This window comes from Myodes glareolus, chromosome 8, assembly GCF_982192425.1.
Source record: "Myodes glareolus chromosome 8, mMyoGla1.1, whole genome shotgun sequence".
Taxonomy (NCBI): Eukaryota; Metazoa; Chordata; class Mammalia; order Rodentia; family Cricetidae; genus Myodes; species Myodes glareolus.
The window spans coordinates 18,636,650-18,651,881 of NC_142033.1; the positions used below are offsets into that span (position 1 = coordinate 18,636,650).

General features: G+C 43.1%; 1 protein-coding gene across 14 annotated transcripts in view; it reads right to left on the reverse strand.

Moving 5' to 3' along the window:
- Positions 1 to 15,232, reverse strand: part of Rufy3 (RUN and FYVE domain containing 3) — an 80,290-nt gene that overhangs the window by 46,140 nt on the left and 18,918 nt on the right. For 4 of the 14 annotated variants that reach the window (XM_085691668.2, XM_048424922.3, XM_085691674.2 and 1 more), the window contains exon 2: positions 1,468 to 1,521. The exons of 9 other annotated variants lie outside the window; for them this stretch is intronic. In XM_085691668.2, the coding sequence (XP_085547794.2) occupies positions 1,468 to 1,521 (54 nt within the window). Of the gene's footprint in view, positions 1 to 1,467; positions 1,522 to 7,291; positions 7,372 to 15,232 lie in introns of those variants that run through there. One more of the 14 variants, XM_085691673.2, reaches the window with a different exon arrangement.

Below are 15,232 nucleotides of genomic sequence, written 5' to 3' on the forward strand. Positions count from 1 at the left end.
GGGCTGGAGAGACAACTCAGACGTTAGCATTGCATAGCAGCTCACAACCATCTGTAACTCCAGTTCCAGGGCATTTGACATTCACATGGTGCATACATGGCGCACATATATACATGCAGACAAAACACTCCCACATACAAACACATACATAATAAGTTTTTTAAAAAAGGAAACTAGAAAGTACTAGTTAAGGATCTAACGAAGCTACAACCTTGTGTGCTGCTGGTTGTATGTAAAGTGGCGCAGAGGCTTAGGCAAGTCTGACATGTCTCAGAAATGTTAGAGTCTAGGCTGGAGACATGCTCATTGGTTAAGAGCCCTGACTGTTCTTCCAGAGGCCCTGGGTTGGAGTCCTAGTACCCACATGGTGGCTTACAGCTGTCTCATGATGTCCTCTTCTGGACCCCGTGTGTACCAAGTACACCTGTGGTGCAAAGACATTTCTGGGTAAAACACCAATACATATAAAATAAAAAAATTAAAATTATTGAATTACCATTTTATCTAGAATTCCACTTCAAGATATTTTCTCACTATGAAACATTATGAACCCATTGTGTGTTTTCACATAAACATTCCTTACAATTAACTATAAACATAATGGCTAGACAACATATAGTGTGTCCATACAACAGCATGTTTTCTGGCCATAATATGGACAAGCCCTGAAAATATGCTGAGTGAGCGAAGTCACGAACAAAAAGACATGGATTTCATGACAGTGTTTCTATGGGATGTCCAGAGTAGGCAATCTACAAAGACGAAAAGGAGACTGGGGATTGGCATGGAGAGGCAGGCAGGAGAAATGGGAATGGTTGATAACGGGCACGTGGGTTCCCGTTTCGGGAGGTGACAACATTCTAGAGCTGGATGGTGGTGATGGAAACACGCAGCTTTGTGAAAGCATCAACGTCACTCTGCACACTGTAAAATGGTAGTCCTTACCCGCTGTGAAAATTACATCCCAATAAAGCTGACATTGAGAAAAAAAACTGAGAGATTCAAGAGGCAGTGATGTATGCTTTGTATCACCTTGATGCAGACCACTGAAACAAAGACACCAGAGATCCAATAGTCTGAAAAGTGGGCTGAACTTTTAATACTTTTCAGAAATTGCTGTTACTTTTGACTGCTGTGAAACTCACAAATATAAAAGCAAATTTAAAAACAAGTCATAGGAAAGTTTGATGTAATTTTACAGTATTACCCTTTTTATCTTAAGAAAAACAATGCCCCTTTTAAATGTTTTGACAAAAATCCTAAGGAAAACTGTAAATACACAGAACGCTATACTACTTGAGAGCAAGCACAGGGACTTCTCCGTTATCGCCATGATACATAAAACCCAAATCAGACACTCCTTCTTACGGAAGACAATTAAAAGGCGGTTAGAAAATAGACAAAAAGAAAAGGAGCAAAGGAAAAGGCAGCGGGAGAAAGGCCGAGAGAGGCTGGTGAGGCACGCACCTTCTGTATCATCACGCACTTGTTCCACCAAATCAGTCAAATCCTCCCAAGAGTCTTTGCAAACGGCAAAAAGAAAGGAAAAGAAAGATAAAATGTCATGCAGGCAAGAAAGGAAAGTGCTATTAAAAATAAGATTCCCCAAGGGGTAACTGAGAGGGAGGCAGCCTGGGATTCTGTCCTTTAACAGAGATTAGCAGGGAAAGGGGCTGGGACTACAGCCAAGGAGGCAGAGGTAGTATTGCACCACTGAATGCTACACGCTAAGGTCAGTTACCTCAAGGTTCCCAGTGGACAGAAACAAGTACGCTTACTTCGCAAACAAGCAACACAGATGTTCTTCTGTTGAGAGCTAAATTAGACTCTGAAATCTAAATGTATGCCCCAGCCACATCCTTTGGCACTTATGTGGAACACTTCAGCAAAGCTGAAAGCATGTGGATGTTTTTTTCTTCAGACTCAGGACGAATAAATATCATGATGAAAATGATCAACTTTCTTAAAATAATAATAAAAAATTTAAGCACATAATTTCTAATTCTTGCCCACAGAACAAAGACAAAAGTTGTCATTCTGTGAACACATAAAACAAACCATCTAAATGTCACTAAAATCAGGTGGCCTTCATTGTGCAGAACTGGGAAGGTGTGGGCAGCACCCCACAACCACAAATAATGTTTCTACATGACATGAACGGTATTCAGATTAAATAGTGAAATATAAAACAACCTCAAAAAAATGCAAAGCATGCGCTTTTACCAAATGAGTTAAGGAACAGTTATGAAACATTCCAGGTTTCCAGGAGTTTGTTTTCTTTCTTCTTTCTAAAGAATTTTTTATGTGTATGTGTGTGTTTCTGTGTGTCTATTGAAATGTGCTGACACCCACACAAGCCTGAAGAGGGTGCCAGAGTCCCTGGAGCTGGAGTTACAGGTAGCTGTAGCTCAAGTGGCCAGATGTGGGTGCTGGGAACCAAACTCAGGTTCTCTGGAAGAGCAGCAAGTGCTCTTCATCCCTGAGCCACCTTTACAATCCCCAGAGATTTTTCAAAACTGTGGCTTCGTGTATGCAAATATCCCTTAGAAAGTGTCTCCCACAGGAGAAGGAGACTTCCAACGCCACTCCTATGACTTCAAGGTACGCTGATATTTAAACATCTTCCGTGGAGACGTGGCTGAGTGTGTTGTTCTCGTTCTAAGCCCTTGACTACATTATGTGCTACCACTATATACCACGGAAGGTCACGGAAGCTCACAGAAGGTCACAGAAGCTCACAGAAGGTCACGGAAGCTCACAGAAGGTCACGGAAGCTCACGGCTCATGCAAATGTGCTTTCAGCCACTCATTCACATTACTGGTCTACAGATTCACCATGGTATCTTGCCAGCAAACAGGATGGACATCTCGTCTTACCTTTTATTCACTAAAATTTTACTGGTCACCTAATAAAACAAAATCTCTCCTTAGTAAGACAAAAACAAAGCTCCTCCAAGACTTCTGTAGAGGGTCTGCAAAGTGTATTGTCCAACAGGGGGTCTCTGTGATGTTTCCTCCTATGTGTCCTGTGTAGAGCAGTTTCTGATGCCTCCCCCTACCACCTCTACAGGGCCTCACTCTAGGGTCCATCCCAGGCTGGCCTGGAAGAGCTCAGAGCAATCTTTCTGCCTCATTTTTCCGAGTGCTGGGATTATGGGGTGGGATTTCAGAAATACAGTATCATGCTCAAGTCTGTTTTCTTTTTCAAAAGTATCTGAGCAACACAGCCCACCAAGAAGTGTGTTCTCTCTCAGAGAGCAAGGGCTGCTTCACTTTCACTTCTCTTTTCTCGGCATCTTGGGAATTTACAGCAGAGTGGAAGAACAGACATGCTATTCTTTTATAATTCAAACTCTAAGTCTTATAAAATATTTTTGTTTTGCTTTGTTTTGGGGGCAGGGTCTCACTATGTAGACCAGGCTGGTCTCGAACTCAAGAGATCCACCAGCTTCTGCCGCTCCAGTTACAACAGTATTTAATACATTAAAAAGCAGGCATACAATACCTGCTTCTTTCCTAACACATGGTTTTTCTAAAGAGAGTATATTTTTGCCTCATGCATGCTTTACCTGCTGCAAGCAACTATATTAACAAGATGTACAAGAAAATGCATTTACAAACTAGGGAGAGAGACTAGCAAACTCAATGCCTGCCGGCTGGTTACGCTTTCATCAACTGACACAAACTAGAGCGGCGGTCTCAACCGTCTTAACGCCGTGGCCCTTTAATACAGCCCCTCATGCTGTGCTGACCCCAACCACAAAGTTATTTTGTTGCTACCTCGTAACTGTAATTTTGCTAATGTTATGAATCGTAACATAAATATCTGATAAGCAGGATATCTGATATGTGACCCCATGAAAGCGCCATTTGACCCACAAAGGTGTCACGACCTACAGAGTGAGAACCGCTGAGCTGGAATAACCTGGAAAGAGGGAACCTCCAGCAATTTTCTCTAGGTTCTTGCTTGAGCCATATACACTTCCTTGACATTCTTCCTTTAAGTACGATGTAATAGACATTTTCTTACCCAAAGTTCGTTCTGATTGCATTTTCCTTTTTCTTTCTTCCTTTCTTTCTCCCTGCCTTCCTTCCTTCCTTTTCCTTCCTTCCTTCCTTTTTCAAGACAGGGTTTCTCTGTGTAGCCCTGGCCTTGAACTCACAGAGATCCACTTGCCTCTGCCTCCCAGGCACTAGGATTAAAGCTGTGCACCACCTCCCATCTGTAGTTGTATTTTTGCAGCAACAGAAAGTAATCTGAAATGACCACTACCTAACACCATAGACAGGTGTGCTTTAAGAATTTGCTGTAGAGCAGGTGTGGTGACACACTCTAATCCTGGCACTAGAGGCAAAGGCTGGAAGATCTCTGAGTTCAAGGCCAGCCTGGTCTACAGATCAAGTTCCCAACTACATAGGTCTCAGAAAAAGAAAACAAAACAAGAATTTGCTACAGATGAAGAACTGCACCAGATCTTATCAAAGTATTAAAGCATGTTCTGGAAGCTTCTGAAACGCTTTGTCTAAAGAGTTTCAATTCCCATCTGACCCAGAAGGAAACCTAGTGCTCTCATGGCCTGTGTGGTGCCATGTGACTGAGAGCAAACACGTGGTCACTACTCTTCCAAACACTTAGCTTACTTAAAATACTTAAAAATCGGTTATTATTTATTAATGTGTATGAGTGTATGATGTAAAGATATTCCCTACTACACAGTGAGTTTGAGGTTAGTATGGGCTATTTAAGACTGTCTGCCTGTCTGTTTATCTATCTATCTCTCTAGCTGCAGGGCCTGTAACTTGTGATCCTCCTGCCTCAACGTCCCCAGTGTTGCTCAGTTCAAAATAAAGGTTTAAATGGTTAGAGCACCCTGACAATGCATTTTTAAAGACTCAAGCATTACTAGAGGTCTCAGATATTTTACTTCTAAAATGAAAACTGGCAAAATAGTCAAGGTGTAGCAACAGACACCCAAACTCCATTAGAAAACTGAGAACTCATTTGTCCGCCACACAGCAATGGCCAAAGGAACTCTGGCTAAAGATACTAAAGGAGGGGTCGGTTGTCAGTCACTTACCATTAGCCACCCTGGGGACGAAGCCCGGGGCCTGCACATGCTGGGCAAGAGCTTTACGTCTGGCTGCATCCCACTTAAAATCCTGTACTTTTACATTTTGAAACAGGAGCTCATTAAATTGCCAAGGTCGGCTTCAGAGTCACTCTGTACCCTACTCAGGCCTTGAACCTTTGATCCTCCTGCTTCAGCCTTCTGAGCAGCTGGAACTCCAGGGCTAAGACACTGCAGGGAAGCACACAGGTAATGCCGGCTATGGCCACAGATGTAGAACACTGATATGGATGCGCACACTGAGAAAGCATGTTCAGAAAGAGCATCCAGATAGAATTTTAAGTAAAATGTATTAATTTTTATTTTCTATTTTTTGTGTGTATTGTGATTTCAACTAGAAAAATAATGTTTCAATTAAAATATACATGAATAACAACACTAAACATTTCATTTTTTAAAATTCCATTCTCTTGAACATATTGACACAGAAACTTGTATTTCTGGGAAATACAAATATAGTGAAAAGCAAACAATTGCTTAGGAACAGTTTCATTTATCTACATAAATGGTTCTAGCTCAAAAAAAAATCCTATTTCTTCTCTAGAACAGTAGCCAACAAAAACTGGGGGTTGGGATGGTCATTGGGCAAAATACCTAGTATGCAAGTGTAAGCACCTCAGTGTAGACCCCAAAACCCATGCTCATCCATGTCTGTAACTCCAGTTCTGGGCCATGCCTGCTGGCCAGTCAGTCCAGCCCATCAGTGAAAACCAGGTTCTCTTGTCTCTCATCAGTAAAGTGGAGATGATAGCGGACAACACCTGAGGTCAACCTCTGCCTCTTTGAGTGTATGCACAGACCTACACATACTGTGTACATGTATACTCTACACACACAGACACACCTGTACATATTGTGTACATACATATACTTCACACACACACCACACATACACACACACGCTCCACACAAACACACACAAACAAAACAAAAAATATAAAGGATTACTCCTCTGAAAGCTACTCAAAATGCTGAGACAGGAGGACACCAAACTCAAAGTTAACCCTGGACAACAGAGAGAGTTGCTAACACTTTCTGATAGCCATAGCAACTGGCAGGGGCAAAAGAAGCCACAACAGAAAAGCTCTCTGCTAGAGACGCAGCTCAGTGGTCAAGTACCAGCTGATGCGTGCATGGGAGACTTGATTTGATTTCTCAGCACCACAAAACCCACAAAACTGCCCCACCCTGTGAAAAAGGAAGAGAGGAAGAGAGAAATGCAACTGAAAAGCAGAGGGCACGGTGGGCACGCACAGCATTTGCCCCTTTCCAGCCAGAACTTGATCCCCAGGCTTGGGACTCTGGAATTTGGATAAGATTGAATTTCATGCAAGCACTATCGTGGCTGGAAAAAAAAATTGAAAATGATTTATATTTCAGAGATTAGAGTGAATGACTTCATTTACTTGTGATGTAGAAGCTAACAATCCAAGAAGAATTTGTGTGAGCTCTTCATTCATTACAAAGGCACGAAAGGTGGGGAGTGGGGGTGGGGTGAGATGACCCCGGTGGGTAAGCGCATTGAAGATCAGAGTTCAGATCCAACATCCAGGTAACAAGCCTGATGCCCCCCCAAAATGTCTCTAATTCCTTCTCCAAGGGAGCCGATGTCCTCTTCTGTCTTCTGTGCATGCCCAGACACATTATATATGCTCACACGTGGACACACACACACATGCACACAAATAAACACATATATACTTTAAAGGCAGAAGGGAAGCAGGCGTTGTGGTACACAAACACACCTATAATCTCCGGCACTGGTAGGTGGAGGCAGGAGGACAAGACCAGCCTGGGGCACATGGCCAGATACTGTAGCAAAACAAAACAATCAGCTAAACAAAAACAAACAACCCAAGCAGTTTATTTTTTTAGGGTTAAAGATTAAACAATTAAAGATTAACATAGCAGCTGTCTACTGGAGAGTAAAACTGGAAGGCTCTGCAAAGAACCACAGCCGCAGACAGCAGTGTGGGAATACCTGGGGGTGAGTAGGAAGGCAGGCAGAGAGGGGGCATCCCCACAGCAGCACTGTTTGTTACAATGCTCCTACAGCAATCCGAGCCGGCGACTGGAGGACTGCAACACAATTAAAATCTACTAATATTTCTTACTAGACTTAGGAATTTACAGAATCCAGAGGCTAGAAGGGGAAAACTTACCCAGGAGGGTGGCCCAACACACCGCTCTCCCAGCAGAGCAACTGGAAAACATGAACCTTGCCCAGAGTACTTTGCACCTGGCCTTGCACGCGTTCACAAAGACTGCCTTGTGCAGTCTGAGAAACTGACAATATAAATCTATCACTAACTGCCACTGGCAAGAAATGTGCTAAGTTTCCCCAAGGGCTGATTGCAAAAGGGGTGTGTCCGCGTACATGTGTGTGCACATGCACGTGGGCTTACATGTGTGTGTGCGTGTGTGTGTGAGTGTGTGTGTGTGTGTAGGATGCAGGATGATGTCCTCTATTGCTTTCTACCTTCTTTTTTGAGACACTGACTCTTATAGAGCCCAGAGCTCCGTTTCTCTAGAATGACTGACTGCCAGTGGGCTGCAGGCGTCCATCTTCCTGTCTTGGCTTTGCCAGCCCTGGGGTTGGATGCCCACCATTGCGTCACTGCACCCAGACTGAGCATGAGCACTGAAAACACGATCTCAGGTCCTCAGACTCACAGCACAAGCACCTCATCCACTGAGCCACCTTCCAGCCCCCAGGACTTATGTTCTGAACACTCAGGAAAGCAGTAAGTCAGAGAGGCCTCCTTCTGTAACCCAGGCATTTGTGATAAAGAGGTGGGGGCTACACAGCAACTTCAAGCCTGGCCTGAGCTTTTCAGGATGCTACGGGAATAAAGGGAATGCTGTGCTGACTACATCCAGGTCTAGACACCCGGGGTCACTGCGCAGCTGGCATGCAGGATGGCACTGACATGCTCATGGGCACGGCAGTCAGCAAGCGTAACACTGTGACTTTTAACAGAAATGTGAAAAATAAATACTGCAAATTCAAGGATGGAGAGGTGACTCAGTGGTTAAGAACACTGAATCCTCTTCCAGAGGACCCAGGTTTATTCCCAGCACTCACGTGGTGGCTCACAACTATCCATAATTCTAGGTCTAAGGGGTCCGATGTCCTCTTCTGGCCTCCATTGGCACTGCACCCATTGAGTGCACAAACAAAATACCCACACACATAAAATAAGAATTAAACAATATATTGGAAAAGGAATCCAAAGTGATGCTCCCGCTTTGGGCTACAGTCTCTGCTCACGTTCACAGGAAGCTCCTCACAGGAAATATTGGGGTACAAGTGAGACGAACTGATGAACAAGTACAAGTCTTCCTAAGTGTTGTGTGTGGGGGGCGTCATTTCCCTGGTTAGAAAGAGGCTTGGAGTTCAGAGCAAGTATTGCTCTTACAGAGGAACTGAGTTCTGTTCCTAGGCCCCATAAAAGGCGGTTCACAGCTGTCTGCAACTCCAACCATAATCCCCCATACATGTATATATAAAAAATAAAAAGGCCTTTTAAAAAAGTGATTTCTGGACTAGATGATGACACCCTTTGCTGACTACGTTAAAGGTGTAGGAACAATATAGAAATCACTTGCAGGACTATGATGTGAAACTATAAGCCAAATAAATCCTTCCCACTACAAAAAAAAAAGAAATCACTTGCAATTTCACTATCTAGAGATAATTAATTTTTATATTTTCTTTTGCATGTTTATGTGTATTGCATGTTTATGTGAAAGTTGTGGTGATGGCACATAGGTATCTATGGCACACACTGGCTATGGCACATGCATGGCTAAAGCCCACAGTGGCTACAGTACACAAGGGGCTACAGCACATACATAAACTCCTTCAAAATCATATTCCTGGAGTCACAGGTGTGCCACTACAGCCAATTTTCTTGCTATTTTTTGAGAATGCTTAAGCTAAAAAAAAGTTTAGAACTTTCTTTGCAAATACAAGAGTTTAAATCCATAAATTTTTCCTTAGGTGTTGTTTACTGCTTCCTATAAGTTCTGAAATGTTGAGCCTCCATGTTCATTCAGCTTGAGTTATTTTTTTTTGTGACTTGATTTATGAATACTTAGAAGTCTGCATTTTAGTTTCCAAAGGTGCAATTTTTCATATTTAACCAGTGATTATAAATTTAAGCATTTTATCAGAAAACCATACTTTATATTATTTTAAGATTTAATGTTCACTGATACTTTGTGATGAGTTAAAACAAAAGGCCCCAAAAGATATTCATGTCCCAGTCCCTGGAACTTATAAATGCTACTGATTTGGAAGTAGTTTCTACAGATGTAATTGAATGACAAACTCTGTGACTACCTTGGAAATGCAATCATCTACGTCCTTGTAACAGAAGGCAAGACAAGGGAACAGAAGCAAAGCAAACGTGAAGGCAGATTCAAGTGATGAACCCATAAGCCATGGGATGCTGTCAGCCACCAAGTACCGGAAGCAGCAAGGACAGACTCTCCCAAGTCTCTTGGAAAGAGCAGCTTTAATCTTAGCTTAAAACAAAGGTTTCTGACATCTGGTACCCATAACTGTGACAGAATAAACCTCTGCTGCTTTAGGGCGCCACCTCTGGAAATGGAAATACAGGAAGTGAATGTAACTTCTTTTAAGGCCTAGCATGGGGTCTACTCTTCAGAATATTCCTTAAAACCTTACAAAGAGTATGCATTCTGACCTTTGGGAGGGAGAATGCTTTACATACAGTGGTCCCTCTTTTCCATGCTCAAATCTGCAACCAACACACTCTGACTATTATGTTTTCCCCTCTAAATACTCTGCACTTTTGTGTTTGTATACAAACACAACTACAATAAAGTTTAATTTATAAACCAAGCATAGCAAAAGGAGAATTACAATAGTACATTAGGCTATATATTATAATAGGATAATTGTGATGAATTATGAAAAAGTGTTGTGAAAATTATATTCTGAGCATTAGCCTACTAAATATTCTTCCACAACAGTATTTAGGGCTTGTTATGTAGATGTTTTACACATTTGCCTTGTTTTTCTCTTAGGCTATATTAAATGCCTTTTGAGGTTCTGCTACCACAAGCCAGAATATTTTAACATATATATGATGAAAATTTTTTACCTGTAGGCTGGAAAGATGGCTAATCAGCTATGAGTACTTACTGCTTGTGCAGAGGGCCCATGTCTGGTTACCAGCAATAGCATGGCCTCTTACAGCTGCCTGACATTCAAGTTCCCAGAGATCTGACACTCTCTTTTGCCCTCCGTGGGTTCCTGCACACACATAGTGCAGGATGTCACTCAGACTCATACACATACACATAAATACATAAATATTTCTTTTTGTTTTTTTTTGAGATGGGGTTTGCTGTAGTTTTGGAGCCTGTCCTGGAACTAGCTCTTGTAGACTGGCCTCAAACTCACAGAGATCTGCTTGCTTCTGTCTCCCAAGTGCTGGGATTAAAGGTGTGCGCCACCACTGCCCGACCACATAAATAAACTCTAAAAAATATTCTTTGCCTGTATTGTTATTTTCTTAAGGTAGATGTCTTATATGGTTGCTGGAACTATTTTCTCAAGACCTTTAACTTAAATTGATAAAGTAATTTCCTAAAGGGCCGTCCCTGGGCTGGCAAGACTGCTCAGTGGGTAAAGGCATTTTCTTAGCAAACCTAGAGATCTGTCGAGGTGAATACCAGAACCCACAAAAGGTAGGAGAAAAGTGACTTCACAGTTGTCCTCTGACCTCCACACGTGAGCTGTGTCATGCACACCACAACCTACATCATGAATGTGTGTGCTCATGCACACACACACAAAATATTAACAAATAATTCATTAGAAAGGCTTTTACACTGGGTGGTGGTGGTGCACACTTTTAATTCTAGCACTTGGGGAAGCAGGTAGATCTCTGTGAGTTTGAGGCCAGCCTGGTCTACAGAGTGAGTTCCAGGGAAGGTTCCAAAGCTACACAGAGAAACCCTGTCTCGAAAAAACAAAACCAAATGAACAAAAAAGGCTTTGCAGCCCATGCTCCTGGCAGAGCACGCGTCTTCTTCCCATACTTCCATCAGTACTGAATGCCATTATTCACAGCAGTAAAACTATATGAAACCATTTTCTAATATGGTAGGTAAAGTGGACATGAGCTAAATAGTTTTTAAACATCAGAAACAAGCAGAGGAAAGATATTTTGGTAATCTTTCTCATAAGATTGATGGGGCTGAAGGGATGACTTAAGCACCGACTGTTCTTGCAGAGGACCAAGCTTTGGTTTCCAGCACCCGTATGCTCACAACCAATCATAACTCCAGTTCTGGAGGGTCTGGTGCCTTCTTCTGACCTCCTTGTGCTTCTCCTGTAAAATACACTCTGGGATACGTACTATTTTTTTTATTAAAACATATGTGAATCCCCGGCTATGTTTGTACACATGAATGGGTAGAAATACTTCATGTCAAGAGGGAGATGTTGGCATCAGCATGTCTACCAGTCTCTAGATGGCAAACCCTACTCTCTCACCTTGAGACCATCAACCCAGTGGGAGTACACAAACACCTTACTCCAAACCCACCCCTGTACTACCCTTTGGGACATCTCACCAGTGGAAGTGCTGTCTGGGTTTGAATCTACATTGCAGTTTCTGAGAAACCAGGACTGCCCTCTGACAAACCAGCAGCTCACACTCGCTTCACAGGAACCTTTGATGTCTTCAGTTCACTGTAACCTTCACTCTGATTACAAGGTCTTGGCAAGCAGGCGATGTTCAGCCCCAAGGACAAAACTGCCTCGAGGGATGCACAATCCTAATAAACTAACAGACAAAAACACACTCCTGGTCTGAAGTCCTATGCCCTCTGCCCGCTGGTATTTCCTACAAATCTCTCTCTTCTTGCTAGTATAGATGCTGAACTAGAGGCAGATGCTGGAGGGAGCCCTGGTTCTGCACTGTCAGCATCGGCATGTTCTGTTATCATGCACCATTCTGCACAGCAACCCTAAGTTAAAGGAGCAGAGCCTCATTTCTCAGCATGTCCTAAAACATGTAATTCCTCCTAAGCCAGCCAGGGCTACAGAGTGAGACCCTGACCAAAATAAATAACTAAATAATAAATGAATAAATATTCCCTTCATAACATTTTTTGTTATCTGTATTTGAGAAGAGTATTTTAAGTCAGTAACTGTGCAATCCCAGTTCTCAGGAGGTCAAGAGGTTGGGGCTAGCCTAGGCTAAACAGTGAGTATAAGGTTAGCCCAGTCTACACAGGAAGATGCTGCCTTAAGGAAAAAAAAAAGCTCGGTAGTGGCGGTGTAGGCCTTTTAATCCCAGCACTCAGAGGGCAGAGGCAGGTGGATCTCTGAATTCAAGGTCAGTCTGTCTACAGAGTGAGTTCAAGGACAGCCAGGACTAGGACTACACAGAGAAACCCACATCTTGAAAAAACAAAACAAACAAAAAAATGAACTTCAAACGCAGAGTTATGCAAACTTAGAGTTGCTTTCTGTTTGTTTAATACAGCTAATAGACCATCCATGCATCTCTTCTAAATGCCGGATTAGGTTAAAGGAGAACTGGACATTTCCTGGTAACAGGTTTACTTTCCTACCGTTTTCTGTTTTTGAGCAGGAAACTGGAATGCAGCAAGGATTAATCTAGGTTTTATCATCTTGCCTCAGACTCCCAAGTAGCTACCATTTCTGATGTGTACTACAACTTCTGTGTAAGCCTATGTCATTATGCATGTGGTATATGCATGTATACATATATGCGCACATATATGCAGGTGCATGAGCCTGGGCCAGATACTGACATCTAGTGTCATTCTCAGTAGCTTTTGACCTCACACTGAACCGAACCTGGAGCTCATTGGTGAGGCGAGCCTGGCTGGCCAGAGACCCCCATGGAGCCTCCTCTCCTGTTTGTCTCCAGGGCTGGGATTTCATGTCTGTGCAGCCACACGTCTGGGCATAGGAACCCAGATCCTTGAGCTTGCATGACAAGCACCTTACCCTCTGAGCCCTCTCCAGCTCTACACTGAAGAATTAAAAAAAAAAAATGGAAGAAAAGGATATTAGAAAGCTGGATATTTAGTTTAAGAATGATTTAGAGGTTTCATTTAGATCACAAATCTATTCAAAAACCATCAATTTACGGAGTAAAGGTAATAAAACTAAACATACTATTTTCTCTCTTGAAATAGAATACTATTTGAGACTTTTAACTTAAAATCAATTTAATCCCATAACAGATAAAACACAAAGGCTCAGGACTTCACTCTTTTAAAGATTCTCTTTAAGATACCAAAAGATTTATAAACATACACTGCCAGCTAGTTAACCAATGGGATAACCTGGTTTTAAATGGGGCCACAACCACAGACAAGTTGTTGCTAACACTTGGAACCACGACGGTGACACCTACCCTGTCCCTATACCTGATGCTTACGAGAGGTCTCTGAAAACAGTCTTGTTTCTTGTTCTCCTGATTCTAGAGGAAGTACACAAACTTGTTTCAAGAATGCTGCTCTAAGAAATCAAGATGCAAAGGAACACAAAATCCCACAAAGCACATCACTTCATCTCTGAAACGGCAGCACTTCTAAAGGACCAGAAACATGTGTAAAGCGTTTTGCTTTCATTCCTGGGAAAACCAAGGGCACAGTCTCTGAGTACCCATAGTGCTTCATGGAGCGGGCTGAGGAAGCCCTCAGTCCATGTATGTTGTCTGACACGGGCCCAGCTCAGGACCGGGAAGGCCTTGGTCTGGTCCAAGTATGAGTGTTTACAAATGATTGACCAGTGTGTGCAGAAACTAGTGAGTGCGGCTCCCTCCTCCTGGATGTTTACTGCCTGAGACTGCTCATCCTTGGATACCCGTGGAGACTAGCTGACTCCTCCCTCAATACTGAGCACAACACACACAGAGGTTCCTGACTGCTGCGGTAGTTGGTGCCACTCGATGTGAGCCCAGCTCTTCTGCATGTGTGTCTGTCCTTTCTCCCCTCACTGCCCCAGCCGGCTCCCAGACCCACGCCATGTAGGGTATGCTAGTTTTACAAGTCCTTTACTTCAAACTTTCACTATGCTTCCAGAAACTTAAAAAGACTATTTTTGGTAGTTCAGTTCAGCGGCAGCTGTGTTTCTAAATCAGCACATATCTGCAATCAAAGTACTTGAGAAGTGGAGGCAGGAGGATCAAGGGTTTAAGGCCAGCCAAGCCTTCATAGCAGGTTCAAGGCCAGTTTGGGCTTTAGGAGACCCTGTCTCAAAAGCAAAACAACACAACAGCCAAAAAAACTCAATTTCACACAGGTGAGACTGTTCCTCTGGTGTTGACAAGGCAAAAGAAAACAAGTCATATCCTAAAACATTAAATTCAGCTCTTTAAGGGAGCTGTATATTGTTTATATGACAGGATTGGATACTAATTAGTAGAGAGTCAACGTGAGCCGTGTTGGGGTTGGCTGGAAGGTTAAACGATGACATGATAAAGCCTCCTTTATCATGGTCTATTAGCACAGACAGCAAGCCTTGTCTTGCTTTTGCATTCTTTACTGGTGAAAAGGGACTCGGGACCTGAAGATAAAAGCTTGGCAGCCACCCCAGGCTAACACTTGTGACATTCGCATCTCCAGCCCCACGGGCTGGCCACTTTTCATCAAGAAACTTCCACTCCTCAGGTGGCTGTGCCTTCCCTCTGTGTTCACTTTTCACTGCTTTAGACTGGATTTGCTATCTCACCTGGATGATTTTAATCGTCATGGCTAGGGTCCCTAGAGAGCATTTATCGTCCTGATCTATCCACAACGTTGCTGCAAGCGTGCTCACTCTGTATTAAGAAACTTCATTCACAGTATGCCTAGGTATAAAGCCCCACAGCTTAGAGTCAAGCCCAGGTGCCCCGCGCCAGAGTTATCTTTCCAACCTCACGCCCTGCGATGCCACACACAGTGCTGCAGGTTTCTGACCACCTGCTCTTCCTTGACAGGGATAACTCAGGACAGACGGAGGAGCCCTGCCCCACATCCGTTATGTTTCAAGGACTAGCTCAGGCCCGTGCCGTGAAGCTTCCCTGGCCCCTCCCTCTCCTTTC